This window comes from Phocoena phocoena, chromosome 14 (genome assembly GCF_963924675.1).
Source record: "Phocoena phocoena chromosome 14, mPhoPho1.1, whole genome shotgun sequence".
Classification (NCBI taxonomy): domain Eukaryota; kingdom Metazoa; phylum Chordata; class Mammalia; order Artiodactyla; family Phocoenidae; genus Phocoena; species Phocoena phocoena.
Genome location: NC_089232.1, coordinates 39025716 through 39048795, shown reverse-complemented (window position 1 = coordinate 39048795; position 23080 = coordinate 39025716). Strand labels below are relative to the sequence as shown.

Genomic DNA, 23080 nt, shown 5'->3' with positions numbered 1-23080 from the left:
GCGTCCAGGAGAGAGCCAGAGTGCACCAACTCCGTAGGAACTTTAAACAGAAAACGAATACGGTGTAAACACTGCGCGCTCCGCCGAGACCACCTCCGCCTCGCGTCGTGGGCGCGCTCCGACCTCAGCAAGGCGGTCGCACAGCAAACAGGGTGACCAAGTGCTCGCGAGGGTCGTGTCCTCTAGAGGACCGAACACCGTCAGCACTGCCGGTGGCAGCCCGACGGCCGTTTCCTGTCTGCAGCCCCGGTGCAACTCTCAGGCGCCCCTTACTCAACGCCCCGCTTGCCAGCACTGAAGGTCATCGCTGCAGTAATAATAACGAACCGTTGAGAGACGTCCGGCCTTCCCCAGCCCGTGCACTTGCGAGACCCGCGGCGGGGCCCAAGGCCTCCGCAAACCCCACCCGGCCTCCCAGGTCGCCCCCTCCCCAGCGCCGTGGCTCGGGCCCTTAGCCTACCTACCGCCGCCCCCGACGCGGGTGTCCTGGGCCCCGACCCCTCCCCTCCTGGCCCGCAACCGCCTCGGGCCCAACCCCCTCCCGGGGGCGGGCTTCCTGAGCCCAGACGCCCCCCGCCCCCTCCACCCTCCGGGCCCCGCCCCGCGCCCCCGCCCCTCGGAACCAGCCCCGCTCCAGCTCTCCCGGAGCTCCGCAGCGGGGCGAGCGGGGCGGGCGGGGCCGGGTGGCGCAGGGGGCGGGGATTTCTGGCACTTTCTGGGCGCTGTGAACGCTCTGATCTTGGGCTCGAAGGCCGGAAACGTCGGCGACGGAGCCGTAGCGCTGCCGCGGCCCTTCCTTGTTCTCCGCTGAGGCCGCGCCGCGGCGCAGACATGGCCAAGTGGGGCCAGGGGGACCCGCGCTGGATCGTGGAGGAGCGGGAGGACGGGACCAACGTGAACAACTGGCACTGGTGCGGCCGGGCAGGGGCAGGGGCCGGGGCCGCGGCGTCCGGGCCTCCTCCCTCCGGAGCCGGCGGGACGGGGTGGGGGTGGGGACCCTCTGCGAGCGCCCGGCGCCCTGTGACCCGGGTGCAGGGGCGGCCGGGTGTCTCGGGGCGCCTCCCGGGCCATGGTGGGCCCTGGGCCGGGGGAGTGGGGAGGGTTGGGGGCTGCACAGGTGCAGATGCTCGTCTTTAGCCTCAGGGCTTGCGGAGCCCTTGGAGCCTGAAGACCCGGGGTCTTATCTGCAACGGCTGTGGGACTTCACTTTCCTCTTTTTGAAAGTTGGGTTGGGTCCCAGGAATAGAAGTCATTCTTGACTTACCGCTTCAGCTTCGGCAGTCTCTGACCTTAGAAGCTCTCCCCGCGCCGCCCCTCCCCCCCAGCCCCTTGAAGTTTGGGGGAGTTAAAATGAAGGTAGAAAGTGTGTGTGTGTGTGTGTGTGTGTGACGTATGTAATGGAAAGAACAGGAATTTGGATCTCAACTCCACATTTAACTTGATGAGTCTCTGATGAGCCCTGCCTTCTAGGAGTTCTTAGTAGTTACCCATCCTTTTTCTATCTCATATGGAGTTTGGGCTGATTTTTGCCCCTCACTCTTCAGTCAGAGCTTCAGGAAGTGATGTTCTCTGCTCTGCTCCTCTGAGGGCTGTGCTACCTCAAGGCCATCAAGGTGATGCTGAGGCAGGTCCAGGGCAGAGCAAAGCCTTAGCCTGTGAGGGCATCCTTCCCTGGGGGAGTCCTGGCTTGGGATTGGGAAGAGCTGACCTCTCCTTTCCCAGCCTTGTCACCGTGGACACTTAATGGACTTCTCTCTGCTCATTTCCACCCCTTAAAATGGGAACATTATTTGGGAAGATTGTATGAGATAATATCTGTGTGAAAACACTTGATAATTTGTCTTATTACGATAAAAGTTATTTCAGTTATAATTACCTTTTCATGTGGCCCAGGCTTTACCCCTCCATTTCCACCAGGTGAGATTTCGAGACCTCCTTCCCCCCAAATAAATCAGTGTTTTTAAGACAAAGTACCACCCAACAGCTGCTTGAGAGGAATTGGGCTGATCTGGACTGGGCCAGGGCATTACCCTGATTCCCCAAGGTGGGCGTGTGGACACCAGTGGGAGCTTCTATTCACGGCTCTGCCCTTCTTCTGGCCCTCGGCAGGACAGAGCGGGATGCCACCAGCTGGTCCAAGGGGAAGCTCCGCGAGCTCCTGGTGGGCATTGCTGTGGAGAATGAGGCTGGCCGTTGCGAGATCAGTGAGCTGAAGCAGGTGGAAGGCGAGGCTTCCTGCAGCAGCCGCAAAGGAAAGCTGATTTTCTTCTATGAGTGGAACATCAAACTGGGCTGGAAAGGTAACAGGGTCCTCCAGGTACAGGTGGGGCTGGGGGCTGTGTTGGGGCAGAGTTGGTTGATTCATTAGTCATTCATTCAACAGATAAATTTAGAACTCCTGCTGTGGGCCCCTGAATTGGTGTTTGGAGTTCTGGACACCCTTAACTGCACGTGGAGATCCTTGTCCAACCAGCGGTGGGCTTCCCTTTCTCCCAGCACTCAGAGCTCTTTAGGGCTTAGCCATCAGCTGGACTCAATCTGCCAGGCATTTGTGAGCACTAGCGTTTCCTGGAGCTGCTGCCTGGAGTACTCTTCCCCTCGATAGGTGCCTGCTGGCTCCTTAAGCTCTTTCAGGTTTGCATCCTGAGTAAAGCCATCTGTCTCCATTCTCTAACAGTTTCAGATCCCTTCCTTGTACTGTTTCCCTTCCCTGCTTTATTTCTCCCCAAAGCACTGATATTTGGCACACTACATTATTATTGTTCTGGATTCCCCTTTTCTCCCCGTTCATCAGGGCAGAGATTTTTTAAAATATCAGCTTTATTGAGATATAATTCACATACCATACAGGTCGCCCATTTAAAATGTACAATTCCCTGGTTTTCAGTATACTCACAGAGTTGTGCAGCCATCACTACAGTCAATTATAGAACATTTTCATCTCTCCCCCAAAACCATGTACCTGTTAGCAGTCACTCCCCCAGTCCTTGCAACCTCTTGTCTAATTTCTGTCTCCATGGATTTGCCTGTTCTGGACATTTCATATGAATGGTATCACACAGTATGTGGTCTTTTGTGAGTAGCTTCTTTTACTTGACATAATGTTTTCAAGGTTCATCTGTCTTGTAGCATGTTTCATTCTTTTTCATTGTTGACTAACGTTCTGTTGTATAGATGTAGCACATTTTATCTGTTCATCAGTTGATAGACATTTTGGTTGTTTTCATTCTTTGGGTCTTTGGGTCAGAGATTGATTGGTTTTGTTTCCAGATCACTGTCTGAAACGTGTTTGTTGAATGAATAAATTTCTCCCGTGGTGCCTGGGTCCTTGCTGGGTGGACAGTCTATACTCAATAAATATTTGGTGAAATAACCATGGATATGAAGACAAAGGGAAAAGGAAAAGGAGGAGAGAGGGCAAGATCTGGTTCTGGAGGATGGTGCTGTGTTTGGGCCTCAGCTTGTGTCAGCTTCTTTCTTGAGAGTTTGGGTTAGAGAGCTGCCTGGTGAGCTGTCCTTGCGCCTCTGTCCTAGTGGCTGTCTTGCTAACTGGAGCCAGGCCAGAGCCCAGGGAATGTTCAGCGAGCATCAAAAGCAGTCCCACTTGTGTGTTGAAACCTTCTGGCTTGGGGTTGTGCTCTCAGTTGCTCCCTCAGTGGCTGCTCTTGGCTGGATCATAGCAGGATCTGGCTCCTTACACATCCAGCTCCCCAAGACAGGGGCTCTGAGGTCCCCAAGGAAACTCATGGTCTTGTGTCTCTTCCATCTCCCTTAGCTCAAAGCAGCAACCTGCTCCTTTGTAGGTTAAGACCCAGCAACTCCCAGGCAGCAGCCAGAGGGCAGACGGAACAGGGCTTCCCTGACCCCGTGTGCTTTCTCCTCTAGTAGTTAATCCTAGAGGTGGCTAGTGGGACCCACTGGGGAGGAGACAGTACTCTGGTCTTCCTTTTTTTTTTTTTAATTAAATTTTAATTATATTAAAGTTATAGCTTTCTCAGATTTATTGAGATATAATTGATTTATAACATTGTATGAGTAAAAGGTATACAACATGATGATTTGATATATGTGTATATTGCAAAATGATTTCCACAATAAGGTTAGTTAAAATACTCATCACCTCATATAGTTACAGTTTTTTGTGTGTATGTTGAGAACTTTTAGGATCTGCTGTCTGAGCAGCTTTCAGCTGTGTGATACTGTATTGCCTACCCTGCTGCACATTACATCCTCAGAGCTTACTCAGCATAGGAGTGGAAGCTATGTGTGCCCTTGGTGTCTTTTGACCACCTTCACCACCCTTCCCTCTGCCACCTTGCAACCACCAGTCTACTTTCTGTTTCTGTGAGTTTGGTTTTTTTTTTTTTGATTACACATATAAATGAGATCATACACTATTTGGTTTTCTCTGACTTATCTCACTTAGCATAATGCCCTTAAGGATCATCCATGTTGTCACAAATGGCAAGATTTCCCTTCTTTTTTATGGCTGACTAATATTCCGTTGTGTAAATATGCCACGTTCTCTTTATTCATTCCTCCATCGATGGATGCTTAGGTTGTTTCCATGTCTTGGCTACCATAAATAATGCTATATTGAATAAATAATGCTATATTGAATATCGGGGTGCAGATATGTCTTTGAGATAGTGATTCCATTTCCTTTGGCTGTATATCCAGAAGTGGAATTGCTACATCATGTCGTAATTCTATTTTTAATTTTTTGAGGAACCTCTATACGGTTTTCCATAGTGGCTGCACCAATTTACATTCCCACCAATAGTGCATGAGGGTTCCCTTTTCTCCACATCCTCACCAGCACTTGTTATCTCTTTTTGATAGTAGCCATTCTAACAGGGGTACAGTGTTATCTGTTTATGGTTTTGATTTACATTTCCCTGATGATTAGTGATGTTGGACACCTTTTCAGGTACCTGTTGGGCATTTGAATATTTTCTTTGCATAAATGTCTATTCAGTTCCTTTGTCCATCTGTTTTTTTTTGTTTTTTTTTTTTTTTTTTTTGCAGTACGCGGGCCTCTCACTGTTGTGGCCTCTGCTGCCGCGGAGCAACAGGCTCCGGACGCGCAGGCTCAGCGGCCATGGCCCACGGGCGCAGCCGCTCCACGGCATGTGGGATCTTCCCAGACTGGGGCACGAGCCCGTGTCCCCTGCATCGGCAGGCGGACTCTCAACCACTGTGCCACCAGGGAAGCCCTACCCATCTTTTTAATGGTATTTTTTGTTTTGGTTTGGTTTTTTGCTTTTGAGTTGTATGATTCCTTACATATTGTGGATATTAACTCATCAGATATGGTTTACAAATATTTTCTTCTATTCTGTAGGTTGCCTTTTCATTTTGTTGACTGTTTCTTTTGCTTGTGCAGAAGCTTTTTAGTTTGAGTAGTCCCAGACCAACATCAAGGAGCTTTTTCCCTAGGAGTTTTATGGATTCAGGTCTTACATTTAAGTTTTTAATCCATTTCAAGTTAATTTTTGTGTATAGTGTATATTTTGTGTATAGTGTAAGATCCATTTTCATTCTTTTGCATGTGAATATCCAGTTTTCCCAGCACCATTTATTGAAGGTAGTATCTTTATTTATTTATCTTTCGCGGTACGCGGGCTTCTCACTGTTGTGGCCTCTCCCGTTGCGGAGCACAGGCTCCGGACGTGCAGGCTCAGCGGCCATGGCTCACGGGCCCAGCCGCTCCACGGCATGTGGGATCCTCCCGGACCGGGGCATGAACCCGTGTCCCCTGCATCGGCAGGCGGACTCTCAACCACTGCGCCACCAGCGAAGGTAGTATCTTTTACCCATGGAGTATTTTTGTTTCTCTTGTCATATATTAGTTGACCATATATGCATGGGTTTATTTCTGGGCTCTTGATTCTGTTCCATTGGTACGTCTTTTTTTTATGCCAGTACCATACTGTTTTGATCACTCTTGCTTTGTAGTAAAGTTTGAAATCAGGAACTGTGATGCCTCCAGCTTTGTTCTTCTTTCTTGGTATTGCTTTGGCTATCAGAGTGTTTTGTGGTTCCATGTGAATTTTAGGATTTTTTTTCTACTTCTGTAAAAAACATGCCACTGGAATCTTGGTAGGGATTGCATTGAATGTACAGATGCCTTTGTGTAGTATGGACATTTAAAAAAATTTATTTATTTATTTTATGCAGTGGGTTCTTACTAGTTATCTATTTTATACATATTAGTGTATATATGTCAATCCCAATCTGCCAAGTACTATGGACATTTTAACAATATTAATTCTTCCAAGACATGAACATGGGATATCTTTCATCAGTGTCTTATAGTTTCCCATCTACAGATCTTTTACCTCCTAGGTCAAATTTATTCCTAAGTATATACTGTTTTTTTCTGCTATTGTAAATGGGATGTTTTCTTTATTTCTTTTTCAGAGAGTTCATTGTTAGTGTATTGAAAAGCAACTGATTTTTGTATGTTGATTTTCTATCCTGAAACTTTACTGAATTTATTTATTAGTTCTAATGGTCTCTTGGATTTTTTTGTATATATGATCATGTGCTATGCAAATAGAGGTAATTTTACCTTTTCCTTTCCAATTTGGATGCCTTTTATTTCTTTTTCTTGCTTCATTGCTCTGGCTAGGACTTCCAATACTGTGTTGAATGGGAGTGGTGAGAGTGGGTACCCTTATCTTATTCCTGTTATTAGGGGAAAAGCTTCCAACATTTCACTGTTGAGTACAATGTCAGCTGTGGGGTTGTCATATATATCGCCTTTGTTATGTTGAGATATGTTTCTATTATACCCACTTTGTTGGGAGTTTTTATTATCAGTGGATGTTGAATTTTCTCAAATGCTTTTTCTGCATGAATTGAGATGATCATATTATCTTTATTTTTCATTATGTTAATGTGATGCATCACATTTGACTTGGGTATTAAACCATCCTTGCATCCCTAAGATTAATTCCACTTGATCTTAGTATTTGATCCTTTTAATGTGCTGCTGAATTCAATTTGCCAGTATTTTGTTGAGAATTTTTGCATCTATATTCATCAGGTATATTTGTCTGTAATTTTTTCTTTTTCTTTTCTTTTTTTTATTTTGGCCGCACTGTGTGGCATGTGGATCTTAGTTCCCCGACCAGGGATCAAGCCTGGGCCTCCTGCGGTGGAAACGCAGAGTCTTAAGCACTGGATGGCTGAGTAGCCCTGTAATTTTTTCTTGTAGTGTCCTTAACTGGCTTTGGTATCCTGGTAATGCTGGCCTCTTAAAATGAGTCTGGGAATGTTCCCTCTCTTCGGTTTTTGGGAAGAGTTTGAAAAGGATTGATGTTAATTCTTTAAATGTTTGGTAGAATTCCCCAGTGAAATCATCTGATTCTGGGCTTTTCTTTTTTGGGAGTTTTTTTTGATTACTGATTCAGTTTCCTTAATCATAATTGGTCTGTTCAGACTTTCTAGTCCTTAATGATTCAGGCTTGGTAGGTGATATGTTTCTAGGAATTTATCCATTTCTTTTAGGTTGTCCAGTTTTATAGCATAAAATTGTTAACAGTAGTTGCTTATTATCCTTTGTATTTGTGTGGTATTAGTTGTAATGTCTCCTCTTTCATTTTTAATTTTATTTTGGTCCTCTTTTTTTCCCTAGGTTAGTCTAGCTAAAGTTTTGTCAATAATTGTTTATCTTTTCAAAGAACCAGTTCTTTGTTTTATTAAACTTTTCTATTGTTTTCCTGTTCTCTGTTTCATTTATTTAATTTAATTAAATTTATTTATTTGGCTGCATTGGGTCTTTGTTGCTGCGCACAGGCTTTCTGTAGTTGCAGTGAGCGGGGGCTGCTCTTCGTTGTGGTCCACAGGCTTCTCATTGCGGTGGCTTCTCTTGTTGTGGGGCATGGGCTCTAGGTGCGTGGGTTTCAGGAGTTGTGGCACACGGGCTCAGTAGTTGTGGATTGCAGGCTCTACAGCACAGGCTCCGTAGTTGTGGCAAATGGGCTTAGTTGCTCCACAGCATGTGGGATCTTCCCAGACCAGAGCTTGAACCCGTGTCCCCTGCATTGGCAGGCAGATTTTTAACCACTGCACCACCAGGGAAGTCCCATGTTTCATTTATTTTTGCTCTAATCTTTATCCCTTTTTTTTAATTGAGATATAATAGGCATACAACATTATATTCATTTTGCGATATAATGATTGTATATTTGTACACATCAAGAAATGGTGACCACAATAAGTCTAGTTAACATTCATCACCATTTATAAAAAAAAATTTTTATAACATTTATAAAAAAAAGAAAAAAGATTTTCTTTTTTCTTGGGATGAGAATTTTTAAGGTTTACTTTCTTTCAAATATACAATATAGTATTATTATAGTTACCATACTGTGTATTACATCCCCATGACTTACTTTTTATAACTGGAAATTTGTACTTTTGACCACTTTCACCCGTTTTACCCATTCCACCACCCGCTGTCTCTGGCAACCACTAATCTGTTCTCTGTATCTGTGACTTTGGATTTTTTTTTAATTGCTTCTTCTTTTTTTAAAATTAATTTTTGGCTGCATTGGGTCTTTCGTTAATGCACGTGGGCTTTCTCTAGTTGTGGCGAGTGGGGGCTACTCTTTGTTGTGGTGCGTGGACTCTCATTGCAGTGGTTTCTCTTTGTTGTGGAGCACTGGCTCTAGGTGTGCAGGCTTCAGTAGTAGTGGTGCACGGGCTCAGTACTTGTGGCTCGCGGGCTCCAGAGTACAGGCTCAGTAGTTGTGGTGCACGTGCTTAGTTGTTCCGCAGCATGTGGGATCTTCCAGGACCAGGGCTCAAACCCGTGTCCCCTGCATTTACAGGTGGATTCTTAACCACTGTGCCACCAGGGAAGTCCGACTTTGGTTTTTCGTTTTATTTTTTTCTTTTAGATTGCACATATAAGTGAGATCAAATAGTATTTGTCTTTCTGACTTATTTTATTTAGCATAATGCCCTCAAGTTCCATCCAGGTTGCTACAATTGGCAGGAGTGTTTTTCTTTTTTATAGCTAAATAATATTCCATTGTGTGTATGTACTACATTTTCTTTATCTGTTCATCCACTGACGGACACTTAGGTTGCTTGCATGTCTTACCTATTGTAAATAATGCTGCAGTGAACATGTGGATGCATATATCTTTTCAAATTAGTGTTTTTGTTTCCTTTGGATATATACCCAGAACTGGAATTGCTGGATCATATGGTAGTTCTATTTTTAATTTTTGGAGAAACCTTCATACTGTTTTCCATAGTGGTTGCACCAGTTTACATTCCTACCAGCAGTGCACAAGGATTTCTTTTTCTCCACATCCTTGCCAACACTCATTATTTCTTCCCTTTTTAACCTATTACTGACGGGGGGATTTTTGCAGAAACTAACGCCTCTGGCTGGCAATTTGTTATGTAAGTGAATATTGAAACACCTGTGTTTGAGTAAATATCAACAACTTTTTTTTCACTTAATGTATTTATTTGAAACTTAGTACATGTCTTACTAGAGCATTCTATTATTTCTTTAGAGTGTGATAGGCAGTAAAGCAGGCACCTCTGTGCAGGGGAAAGAACATGTATTACAAATATACTTTTCACTGCGCTTTCTCCTGGAAGAGCAGATTCTACACTTTGTGGTGTCATTTTTTTATTAGTTCTGTGGGTATTATTTCATATAGAATATGTTCTTTTATTTTACCTGATAGTCAACAAGGTGGATCTTTGTGGAGGGGCTCTTTTAGAAATGCCACAAGAAGCACCAGGTATGGGACTACCACTACATTCACCAGACTGGTCAGTTACCCATTCTCTAGCTACTGCTAACAAAAATTGCTTGTTAAGTCGTTTTATTATGTGCATTAAGGCTACAGTAAATTTGAAATGCATTGAATAAACTGTATTTACTCAAACAGTAACCCACTTTCTTATACCATTTTCGAGTTTTCTGGAGGATATTGAAGTTTGCCAGATATTGATCGATCGATCAACTCCTTTCATACATTTTTGTTGTGTTTTGTTTTGTTTTTGATATGATTCTATATTTTAAAAATATTTATTTGGTTGCACCAGGTTTTAGTTGCAGCAGGTGGGCTCCTTAGTTGCAGCTTGCCAGCTCCTTAGTTGCGGCACGTGGGCTCAGTTGCGGCAGACGGGTTCCTTAGTTGTGGCTCCAGGGCTCCTTAGTTGTGGCATGCGAACTCTTAGTTGCAGCATGCATGTGGGATCTAGTTCCCTGACCAGGGATCGAACCCGGGCCCCCTGCATTGGGAGCACGGAGTCTTATCCACTGTACCACTGGGGAAGTCCCTCATATATTTATTATACTCTAATATACAAGTGGGCTTAGTTTTCTGATGGCCAGTCCTCCTGTCTTCCTTTCCTGTAGATGTTATGGAGGCATCATGAATAGTTGTCACCATGCGGACTAGCCTCTTGTCTTTCCATATAAGAAGAATCACTTCTCCCTTCCATGAGAATGTCATTTCTCCCCCTGTAGATTTTAGATTTCTCCTTTAATTGGTTTGGTAGACCACAATTCTCTCTTATAGTCCCACAAACTCTGGTTTTATTTTTCAACAGTGTTTCAGATGTGGACACACTGTTGTAATAATTGTCTTGGTACATATGGTGCTGTGAACCAAGATAAGGTTGTAGGACTGATAATATTGTTGTAGTTTCTTTCCTTCACTAAATCTCAAGGTAGCATATATATCCAGTTTCACTTTCGCTAACCATCCTGACCAAAATTCCTTATTTTGTAAGTTTTCTGGGATTATAGGTTTTGAGTCTTGAGTTGTCCTCTCCACTTTTATCATTGCCTTATCAAGTGATAGCTCTTGTTTGTATATAGATCGATTGAAATTTTGGTAGAAAATAATCCAAAAGAGGTTTAACTTTTGAAATTCTGTCTGTAGGAAGTGTAGTTTCTGAGTTATTAAAGTGAAGAGCTGTCATTATTTGTTTGAACCTTATTCTCGTCAGAATCTTTGGAAAGACAGGTGTTTCAAGTAAGGGATCAGTCCAGTATTCTTTCCAGTGTGACTTTCTTATTTGTCCCATCAAAATTATTAATCCAAGAAACTTCTTCGTGTCACTATTGGTTACATCAGTCCATTTTAAAGCCTTACCATACTCTTTATATGATTTTTCATTCTGTTGGTGATACAAGTTTGTTTGAGAAGCGACCAACTCGAAAAAGTTATTTCCAAAAAAAAAAATTAATTCTGTTATGTTTTCGGGTTATTACATTCAGTGGTTACACCTGACACACCTGTAAAGTCTTCTAGTTTTCATGAAATGTCTTCAATCCACTCTTCTGTAGAAGCAAAGGAGCGTTCTCCAGCACCGTGAGTTTCGTTTTCACTTTCCATATCAGAATCAATCACTAAGGTTTTTTGTCTTTTTGTTAGTCTAATATTCACATCGTCTGAATCAATTATATTCTGAAGAATTATCATCTTCTGAGACACGAGTATATATGTTGCTCGGACAGTCAGAGAAAGTATCTGCATAAAATTGACCAAAAAATTCTTCACTCAGAATTTCACGATGTGTCATTTTTGAAAATTTTACGGTAATAAACTTGCATTTATAATATACACAAGGTTGGAACAAAAACCTAACAGAGAAAAATGTGAATGATAACGACAATCATAAGTTGATTAATGAACCCTTGATCAATTTTAAGTTCTAACAACTTTTCAAGGCGATGTTAATTGTATCACTCTCTAAAAATGTATTGATACGTCTCTGGTCAATAATGTTCAGGTAACAAAAGGCATATTAATACATCTCTGGTCAATAAGTTGTTAATAAAAGACACTGTAATAGGTGTGAGGTGATATCGCATTGTGCTTTTGATGTATAATTCTGCGATGTTGAGCACCATTTCATGTACCTGTTGGCCATTTGTATGTCTTCTTTGGAAAAATGTCTCTTCAGATTTTCTGCCTATTTTCTAACCAGATTGTTTTTTGTTATTGAGTTTTATAAGTTCCTTATATATTTTGGATATTAACCCCTTATCATATACATAATTTACAAATATTTTTTCTCATTCAGTAGGTTGCCTTTTCATTTTGTTGGGTTTTCTTTGCAGAAGCTTTTTAGTTTGACTAGTCCCGCTTGTTTATATTTGCTTTTGGTGTTAAATCTAAAAATCATTGCCAAGACCATTGTCAAGGAGCTTGTCACCTTTGTATTCTTCTAGGGCTTTTGTGGTTTCAGGTCTTAGGTTCAAGTCTTTAGTTCACCTTGAGTTAATTTTTTGTGTATGGTGTAAGATAGTGGTCCAGTATCATTGTTTTACTTGTGGCTGCCAGTTTTCTCAACATCATTTATTGAGGAGACTGTCCTTTCCTCACTATATATTCTTGACTCCTTTGTCAAAGCTTAATTGACCACATATGCATGGGTTTATTTTTGGGCTCTCTATTCTCTTCCATTGATCTGTGTACCTGTTTTTTATGCCAATACCATACTCTTTTGATTACTATATCTTTATAATATAGTTTGAAATCAGGAAGTATGATGCCTTCAGCTTTGTTCTTTTTCAAGATTGTTTAGGCTGTTTGGGGTCTTTTGTGGTTGCATACAAATTTTAGGATTGTTCTATTTCTGTGAAAAATGCCATTGGAATTTTAACAGGCATTGCATTGAATCTGTAGATTGCTGGTTATCTCTTCTGCTAACTTTGGGCTTTGTTTTTTTTTCTAGTTCCTTGATGTGTAATGTCAAGTTCTTTATATGAGCTATTTCTTTTTTTTTGTCGTTGTATGAGTTTATAGTTACAAACTTCCCTCTTAGAACTGGTTTTGCTGCATCTCATAAGTGTTTGTGTTTATGTTTTTATTTGTGCCAAGATATTTTAAATTTTTCCCTTTGATTTCTTTGAGCTATTAGTTCAGGAGTTTTTTTTTTTTTTTTTCTTTTTACGGTATGCGGGCCTCTCACTGTTGTGGCCTCTCCCATTGCGGAGCATAGGCTCCGGACGCGCAGGCTCAGCGGCCATGGCTCACAGGCCCAGCCGCTCCGCGGCATGTGGGATCTTCCTGGACCAGGACACGAACCCGTGTCCCCTGCATCGGCAGGCGGACTCTCAACCACTGTGCCACCAGGGAAGCCCAGGAGTATTTTAATTTCCATGTATTTGTGAACTTTCCAGCTTTCCTTCCGTTACTGATTTCTAGTTTAATACCATTTGTGGTTGGAAAAGATGCTTACTATAATTTCCATCTTTTTGAATTTGTTGAGACCTGTTTTGTGGCCTAACTTATGATTTATCCTAGAAAATGTTCTGTGGGTGCTTGAGAAAAATGCATTCTGTTACTCTTTGATGGAATGTTCAGTATATGTTTGTTAGGTCTATGTCATGTATAGTGTTGTTCAGATCTGATATTTCCCTGTTGGTTTTCTCTCTGGATGATATATCCATTGTTGAGAGTAGGGCATTAAAGTCCCCAGCTATTATTGTATTGCTGTTTATTTCTCCTTATAAGTTTTCTAAGTAATTGCTTTATATATTTAGGTGCTGCAGTATTAGGCGCATGAATATTTACAATTATTATATCTTGATGAATTGACACCTTTAGCATTATATAATGACTTTCTTTGTTTTGACCATTTTTAGCTTAAAGTCTTATTTGTTTAATATAAGTATAGCTACTCCTACTTTCTTTTGGTTAATATTTCCTTGAAGTATCTTTTCCATCCCTCTACTCTCAGTTTATGTGTATCCTTAAAGCTAAAATGAGTCTCTTGTAGGCAGCATGTTGTTGGATCTTGTTTTTTTTTCATCCAGTCAGGCATTCTGTGCCTTTTGATTGGAGAATTTAATCCATTTATATTTAAAGTAACTATTGATAGGTAAGGACTTACTATTGCCATTTATTAATTCTTTCCTAACTGTTTTGTAGATCCTATCTTCTTTGCTTCCTCTCTTGCCAGCTCTTTAGTCATTTGCTGCCTTTTTGTGCTGGTATGCTTTGACTCCTTTATCATAACCTTTTGTGGTTTTTCCTTTGTGGTTAACCTGAGGTGTATATAAAATATATTCATAACACCCTATTTAAACTGATAACTTAAATTTGATAGCATACAGAAATTTATACTTCTTCTCCCCTCACATTTTAGGTTATTAGGTTACAATTTACATATTTTTACATTGTGTATCCAATAACAAATTCTCATAGTTATGGTTATTTTAAATTCATTTGTTTTTTACCTTTTAATGTAGAGTTGTAAGAGAATTACACACCACCATTGCAATATTAGATCATCTGACTTTGTATATTTACCATTACCAGTGAGTTTTACACATTCATATGTTTTTATGATGCTAACTAGCATCCTTTTATTTCAGCTTGAAGAATGTCCTTTAGCATTTCTTATAAGGCAGGTTTAATGACATTGAGCCCCCTCAGGTTTTGTTTGTTTAGGCAAGTCTCTATCTCTCTTTTACTTCTGAAGGACAGCTTTGCTGGGTATAGTATTCTTGGATGACATATTGTTTCTTTCAGTATTTTGAGTATATCGTCCCACTGCTGGCCTGTCAAGTTTCTGTGGAGAAATCTACCTGTAGCCTTATGAAGCTCCCTTGTATGTGAAGAGTTGCTTTTCTCTTGCTGCTTTCAAAATTCTTTTTGTTTTTGATTTTTGACAGTTTAACTGTAATGTGTCTTGGTGCAGCCTTTTTTGAGTTCAGCCTATTTGGGGGTCCTTTGGGCCTTATGAATCTGGATGTCCATTTCTCTCCTCAGGTTTGGGAAGTTTTCAACCATTATTGTTTTAAATAGACTTTCTGTCCCTTTCTCTTCTCCTTCTGGGACTTTCATAATGCATGTGTTATTTCATTTGATGGTATCATATGAGATCCATATTGTTTCTTCACTCTTTTTCATTACTTTTTCTTTTTTGTTTCTCTGACTGGACAATTTCAAATAACCCATCTTCTAGTTTACTAACTGTTTACTTCTACTAGGTCAGGTTAGATGTTGAAGCTCTCTATTGAATTCTTCAGTATAGTCATTGTATTCTTTAGCTCCAGGAATTTTGCTGGCTTTGTTTTTTTTAATGATTTCTGTTTCTTTTTTGAACTTATTTTGTTCATGCATTATTTTCCTAATTTCATTTAGTTGTGTGTTCTTATAGTTCACTACATTCTTTGAGAGGTTTATTCTAAATTCCTGGTCATATAGTTCATACATCTCCATTTCTTTGGGTCAGTTGTTAGAGCTTTATTTGATTCTTTTGGTGGTGTCATATTTACCTGATTTTTCTTGAGCCTTGATTCCTTGCACTGGTATCTGTGTGTATAATAAGTAAGTGGTCTCTTCTTCCATGTTTTACAGGTTTGCTTTGGCAGGGAAAAACCTTCACCATTCAACTTGGGTTATTGGATGTGTCAACTAGTAGTGTCCATGGGCAGGCAGGGCTTGCTGTCAGGCTCTCCAGTTGAGTGTGCTCTGAGGTCAGGATAGGGGACTACCAGTAGCTGGGCTTTGTGGTTGGGTGAGTCGACTGGGCTCCATGTTTAAGTAGGGCTGCTGAGTGGGCTCCCTGACTAGGCAGGGTTGCTGGCTGTGCTCCATGGTTACATGGGGCCATTAGCTGGGCTCTGCAGTTACCCTTGGTTCCAGTCTGTGGAACACTGGCTGTGTTCCCTGGCAGGGTGGCGCCACTGGTTGGACTCTATGATTGGGCAGGGTTATGGACTGGACTCTGCCATCGCTGCAGGTTGAGTGGGGTCTCAGGCTATGCTCCCTGACCAGGTGGTGCTGCTGGCTGGACTCTGTGTTCAGGCAGGGCTGCAGGCAGGGTTTCATGGTAGGACCTTGCCTCAGGCTGTGTTCTGTGACCAGGTGGGGGACACAGATTGTGCCTTGAAGTTGGGCAGGTCTGCAGGCCTGGCTTCAGCATCCATAGGGTGCTGAGTATGCTCAGCTGTTGAACAAGGTTGCAGGCTGTGCCGTCTGGTCAGGAGGGGCTTCCAGCTGTATCCCGCAGTTGGGGAGGCTAGAGACTGTTCTCTGTGGGGTGGGGTCTCTGCTGGGCTCTTCGTCTGGACAAGGCCATAAGCTGTGTTAAGCAATTGGGCAGGGCTGTAGGCTGGGTTCCGAGGCTGCTTAGGGTCACTGTTCAGGCCCCTGGGTTACGCAGGGCCAGAGGCGAGGCTCAACCGCTGGGCAGGGCTGCTGGCTTGGCTCCCTGCCCAAGTGGGGCTGTTTGGATGGGCTCCAAGGCTGCCCTCTGGTTGGGCTTCCTGGATGGGAAGCTACACTCAGCAGTTGAGTGGAGCTATGAATTTGTAGGGCGGTAGAATGGGCTCCACAGCTGGCTGTGGCCTATTGTCTGGGGACCCAGATCCGGCAGAATTTGCCAGCTGAGCTCTGCTCATGCACTGCTGCAAACAGGAGCATGGCCCATCCAGATCTGAGCACTGGTTGCTGACAAGCCCTGCCCCCCCTTCTCCATCCCTATCTGATTCCCAGTGGTCTCCATGAGTCGAGACCCCAGTGGCCCTCCCAGGAAGCATCCAGCAGTGCCGGGGACCTGCATGTCCACCTTCTGCCCTCTTTTCCTGCTGGAAAAACTGCAGTGGGGCCCTCTCAGTGTGGTTCTGTGTTGGCCTGGCGGAGGGGCAGTTTGGTCAGAGTGTTAAACCACTCCTCATACCCTTCTAATGCAGTCCTTTTCTGCCTCTGGTCCAGGAGAGTGTTCAGCCTCACCTCTGGGTTTTGGGATTTTCACAGTGGTGTCTTGGCCATGGATAGCAGCTAGTTGGTCTTTCTGTGAGGGGGACTGAAGTCGGGAATAACCTGTCACCATCTTGATGTCGTCATTGAAGTCAACACTCTGGTCTTGAAAGAAACCAGCTGCATAGGGTCCACACAAACTTCCCCAGGCCACACCTGCCTCCCCTCACTCTTTCTGTGATCAGAACTCATTGTCCCTTTTTGCCTTCCTGTCCCTGTTGTGACTCCTCTTCAAGACAGCCCTTTATCCTGCTTTGACTTGGGAAAGAATATTGGGAGATGAAAGAAGAAACATTGGTTAACAGAGCCATTTACTCCAGTCCCGTGCTTCCCCGTGGCCCCTGGTCGTGTGTGCACTTTACTTGCCAGGTTCTTACCCCCGCCTTCCTACGGTGCTTACCTGTGATGTGGGCCAGGGGACCAGGGTCGGTTTGGGCGCGTGTGTGGTGGGGAAGGCTTGGCCTGCCTCGTCCCCACGGTGGCAGTGCCCTGTGAGGAGGGTGGGCTGTTCAGTTAGGCAGGGCAGGTGTACGTAAACTGGCTGTTACTTTGTAATTGAGGAACGTATTTTGCTCATTTTAGGTATAATTAAAGAATCTGGTGCGAAGCACAAGGGGTTGATTGAAATACCCAACCTGTCTGAAGAAAATGAAGTAGATGACACTGAGGTGAGGTATCTGATGGAGTTTCTTTCTTTTTTTTTTTTAAATCAAGTTTCTGTTAGACATGTTGGGCATTTGAAAAACTGTTAATCGGACTGTGTGGTGCTTGTGCGGTAGTTTTGGTGAGCAGTGAGGGCTCGTTTGCTGAGGAGGATAGCTGTACCTGGGCGCAGCGTGGGGTGGGAGAGTGGTGCAGGAGGAAGAGCACACTGGGAAGGCCCTAGACCCCTGTGGACCAGGAGTCGGGCCCAGGCAGGTGACTGCACCGTCCGTGGCCTCCTCATCTGTGACACTGGGTTAATTCACGTTTCAGATACACGTGACAGTGTATACACTGGAAAGTGCTCAGGTATTTTGCACAGCTTGGTGAATGGGATTTTGCTGCTTCTCCTCTGCATCGTTGCTCTTTCCCTTCAATAGTGAAAATTCTCAGCTTTTTGCTGTGATCTCCCTTGGTTATACTATGCTTTTTAGTAAATTAGTGTGTGTTGCTTTTGACTGGCTCTTCTGGTTGTCTTGGGAGATAGAGCCTGTGTAACTCCCATGCTTGGTTTACAGTTAGTGCCCTCTTTCAGCCAAAAGCTTGGTTTTGGGGCGAGACCATTTGTACAGCAGCTGTTATTTGCCAAATGAAGACAGTTTGATACAGGGTCTTTTTTGATTTGTGAATGTATTCAGTGTGAAGGCCTTCAAGATATAAAAACTAAGTTACGCTGAGCCACTATGAGTTGCCTTTCTTAAAGGTTATGAAAGGCTGTAGAAGTGGGGCTGTCTCGGACATACCTTCAGATGTGTGGTTGTTGCCCTCGGGCTGTGATTTCACTTTGCTGTATTCAGATCCATCAGCTGAGAAGTGTTTCAGCAGCATATTAAACTGGTCTTTTAGATTCAGCCTGTGGTACAATAGTATTACGGAATAAACTCTTCAGATTAGAACTGGGGCCTGGGAGCAGGCCCGACTCAACCGAATCACAGGGACGCTAGATATTTCAAACCAACACCTCTTCGTTCTGAGACTACTACAGAGGCATCCCCAGAGCAGCATTTTGACGCTTCCCTCTCCCTGTCTCCCCCTCTCTCCTCCTGTCCATTCCTTCCATCTTCCCTCTTTTCTTTCCTCTCCCTCCTCCTCTCCCTTTCCCAACTCTCCTCCCTGACAAAAAAATGTAGCCCAAGACCAGGATATTGGGAACTTGGTTTTCCTAATTACACTGGCTTTGGGGTTCTAGATGAGCGCTGTTCAACAGAAATATAATGCAAGCCACATAAGGAACTTAAAATTTTCTAGTAGCCATGTTAAAAAATTTAAAAGAAACATGAAATTGGTTTTAATATTTTTTATTTTACCCAAAATGTAAAAATATCATTTTAACATGTAATTAGTATCAAAGTTATTAATGAGGTTATTTTACATTCTTTTTTGGTACTAAGTCTTCAAAGTCTGGTGTATATTATTTACACTTACAGCACATCTCAAATCATACCAGCCGCATTGCAAGTGCTCAGTAGCCACATGAGGCTAAGCGGCTCCATACTAGACAGCGCATTTCTAGACCCTGTGGAAGCCATGGACTACATCATCGATATTATATATATATACATAAAACGTACGCAAATTGGGGGGTTTACATTCTACGAAGTCCGTTTAAGATTTGGCCACCAACCAGGTCAATGGACCCTTGATTAAAAATCCCTTACATCTTCTCAAACTATATGAAGAAAACCTGTCACGTCTCTTACATCCACTTCTTTCTCTTTCCTCACCATCACAGTTCCCTCATCCATATGTCCCAGTATTATAAGATTATGTCAAACCAGACTTTTCTTAGGTTTGTATTTTTCTGATTTGTAGGTGAACGTGAGTAAAAAGAAAGGAGATGGGAATATACTGAAGGATCTTATGAAAACTGCAGGCACCGCCAAGGTCAGGGAAGCCCTTGGAGATTACCTGAAGGCACTTAAGACGGGTAAAGAAGGCATCCCTTGTGAACTAGAGGGTCCCTTTTCCATTTACCCAAATAATGCTCTGCACTGTGGTCTGGATTCCCAGGTTAGGCTGATTTCCAAAGCTCTAAAAACAATTCTGTATGCTGCAGGATAAATTGTAGTCTGGAGGTTGAGAGCTAGTCATGAGTTAGACCATAATTAGTGATTATCAGTATTTTACACAGCGTGAACCATTTTGCCTACAGAATTGTTGATAGTTTTCTGGAATGATAATTCTTTTATCAGTTGTTTTTATAATTATTTGTTTAATGTCTGCCTTCTCTGCTAGACTGTAAGCTCCATGAAGGCATGGAAGGAGCCCGTCTTGTTCACTGCTATATCTCCAGCATCTAGCACAATGCCTGGCATGTAGTAGGTGCTCAATTTTTGTTGAATGAGTGAATGAAAGTGACTGCAGGTATTACAGGTGTAGTTGAGACTTATTTAATCCCTTCACTGTGTGGAATTGAGGTTATTGTCTTCTTCCCTAAATTAGAGAAGTTACCTGCCAGGTAAAATAGCCAGCAGGGCATGTATGTCTGCACCTCATCCTTGGACTCTGCTGAGTATCTAGGCATTGACATAGATGGGTTTGGGGTTTACACTTTTCCTACGAGATCACACACGCTGCTGGCCCACAGGCTTGAATACTGTGAGGCCAAGCTTTGTGAGGTGATGGTGAAGCAATAAGCCAAGTGTCTGGCTTTGACAGTAAGTGAAGGCCATAAAGCTATTAGTAGTTAGGTGTATAAAATGGAGCTCTTTGGAAAACAACCTTTGGAAATTATGCTGTTTTATCAAGAACTAGATAAAAGTGAGGCATTTGATAAAAAGAAAAGGATAAAAGGCATTTGTTGCCATGGAACTCAGGTTAATGATTAGTTTTATATGTAAAAAATACAGAATGGTCTTGAAATTCTCAAAACGCTATAGGAATTCTTTTTACAAATAAATATCAGTTCCTTTATATTCTTATATCTTATTTTCAGTTTTCTGCCTTAGTATTTGGGCTGAAAAGTAAAAAGTTCTTTATTAAAACCATTTCTCATACGTTTTCTTTGTAGAATTTACAATGGGAATGATTTTACCAACCAAAGCTATGGCAACCCAAGAATTGACTGTTAAAAGGAAACTGAGTGAGACTACCTTGCAGGTATGATCTCTGGTGGCAGACATGTAGGGAGGGGGAGAAGGAAGTGCTTAATGAGAGGGCTTCAAAGCTCTAAACAGCCTTGTGATGATGGAGAACTATGAAGGATATTGAGATGGGCCAGTTAATCCACCCTTGCATCCCTTGCCATTTTGGGGGAAATGATGAAATGAGACTTTCATCCTTGATGGAAGGGATCCTTTTTGTGGGATAAATATTGAATTTAGTTCAAGACTGCTGTAAAGGCAGTGTTGTTTCGGTAGGCAACAAATAACAGCAGGTGACTTTGAGGTCACATACCATGATGGAAGAAACTTCTCTCTAGACATTTGGAGGATTGGGAGGTTTTAGATCCTGTTCGCGGAATCTGGTGATGGGGAATTGACACCCTTTGGCCTTAAGTGCTGGTATCTTTCACCTGCTTATCTTTATGATCCCTGGGTCATATTTACATATCCAAGTAGGATTTGGGCTGTGAAGCCATAGCCTGGGAGTGGAAGCCGTAGTCTGGGAGTGGAACAGAGCTAAGGAGCACTGAACTGTTTCTAAAATAAAGACTAGGTAGGATTGGTGGTGCTAACAAGGCTTTTAGTGGAAGGGATAGTGTGGGGGACCATTCTGGTGTTTTACTAAGACTGGAAGACTGAATTTTTTGAATCTCTTGTCATGCTAATAATTATGCTTTGGAACCTTTTCTTTTGAGATTCAGGCCTCCTCTCCAGTGGCGCTGGGCGTAAGGATTCCTACTGTGGCACTGCACATGACGGAACTGTTTGACACAGCTATTGAGCAGCTGTACAGAATCTTCACTGTGAAAGATGTAAGTCACGTCTCAAGCCAGGATCTGAAATGCTGACATTGGGAGAAAATACACCTACACCACTAAGAACTGAAGCTGGTTCGTGGTTTCCTGCATAGCCGTGTTTTTCTGATTGAAGAGATCTAGAAATCTTTAGGATAGCTTGAGGCGGGGAAGTTATCCTAAAGATTTGAGGGGGGTAAATGATGGGCATTTGGGGGGAATTTATCAACATTGAGGGGTTTGGAGCAATTTACTGAGCTTTCTTCCTCTGAAAGACAGGGAGAGAAGGAGGAAGCCATAATTAAAAGCTATGTATTCACAATTAAACAAACACAAACCACAGTAGCTTATATTAGTACTTGACATTTAGGTTAAAAACATGATAGCGTATGCCGGAATAACATGTCTATTGTATGTTTTGCTTGGTTAGTTGGTGCAAAAATTTTCTAAATCTCCTGCTGTATTAGAAGCTGAAAAGGGAAGGAAATTCCAAATGTTTGATGGGAACATCACTGGTGAATATGTAGAATTGGTAAGTAATCTTATTATAGGTTAAAGGAAAGTTAAGCTGGGACTGACTTCTGTTGATATTGCTTTATTCGTGCCTTTTTAAAATGTGCTTTGGTTTTTATCTGAGTTCACAGAAACTTGACCACTTTATAAAGTTGGTTACAGGGAAAATAAAAAATGTTATATATACTAAAAGCTGACGCTTCAGTTTCACAGTAATTGTGCAATGTTTATGATTTTAGAAGACACAAGTATAATTCCTCCCAACTCTTGGTCTAGAAGTTTCAGGTTTCTGCCACTAGGGTGTGTGTTGCCAAATGTCAGTTGCCTTGCCGTTGACATCATCTCTGCATTGGTTGTCACGCTTCTGTCCTTGATGTTACTTTCGTCACATTTTGGCACTAGGGACAATGAATTCTCAGTGGTGCTGGCATATAAACTGGAAGATGGGAGTGTACGTTGTTCACTGATTACTTCTTGTACATAGGGGCTTTTTCAGTGGAATTTCCCCTTTGTTTTCAGTTAACAAATAAAAAGATCGTCATGAAATGGAGATGTAGGAACTGGCCAGAAGGTATGTTATTAGCACCTTTTAAGTCCAAAAACACTCGTTTTTTTTCCCCTCTACTATGAAAATCAAATAGTGGTACTGTATGGATAAGTTTTTCTTTTCATAATGCAGTAATAAGCTTTCCTTTTTTTCTTCCAGAACACTATGCAATAGTTGCACTGAATTTTGTGCCTTCTCTAGGGCAGACGGAATTACAATTGGACTGTAAAGGTGTTCCTGTCTGTGAAGAAGAGAACATGAAATTCTGTTGGCAGAAGCAGCATTTTGAAGAAATACAAGGTTTACTGCAGCTGATCACCCTAAATGGTTGAGTTAGAAGATTTTATAAGGGTATTACATTATGTAAGCAGAAAAAGTGTAACGTTTACCTCTTCCCTCTGTCATTCCTTTAAAAAAAGAAAACAAATACTCTTAATTTATATTGAATGAAATCCATGAACTTACATTTGAAAGCATTGTTTGAATCTTTACTATGACTAGAAAGCAAGCAATGTGAAATTAGGTATTTTACCTCCCATAGATGCTCCTCTGGGAATAGATTGAGTCCCTGAATACAGATAGTTGAAGTGTCCCAAGCTAAAGCTTGTCCTAGCAAGCTTGCTGTTTTAGCTGTAATTTTAGTTCAGGAAGACAAAA

The 23080-nt window shown here is 42.5% G+C and overlaps 1 protein-coding gene across 1 annotated transcript; it reads left to right on the top strand.

Moving 5' to 3' along the window:
- The first annotated feature begins 831 nt into the window (after window positions 1-831).
- On the top strand, window positions 832-22755 carry LOC136134072 (putative activator of 90 kDa heat shock protein ATPase homolog 2). The gene is made up of 9 exons (XM_065891551.1): window positions 832-911; window positions 2110-2300; window positions 11010-11018; window positions 17358-17431; window positions 19278-19392; window positions 20476-20564; window positions 21265-21381; window positions 22396-22447; window positions 22583-22755. The coding sequence occupies exons 1-9, from the start codon at window positions 832-834 to the stop codon at window positions 22753-22755; spliced, it is 900 nt and encodes a 299-aa protein (XP_065747623.1).
- Window positions 22756-23080: the final 325 nt, after the last annotated feature.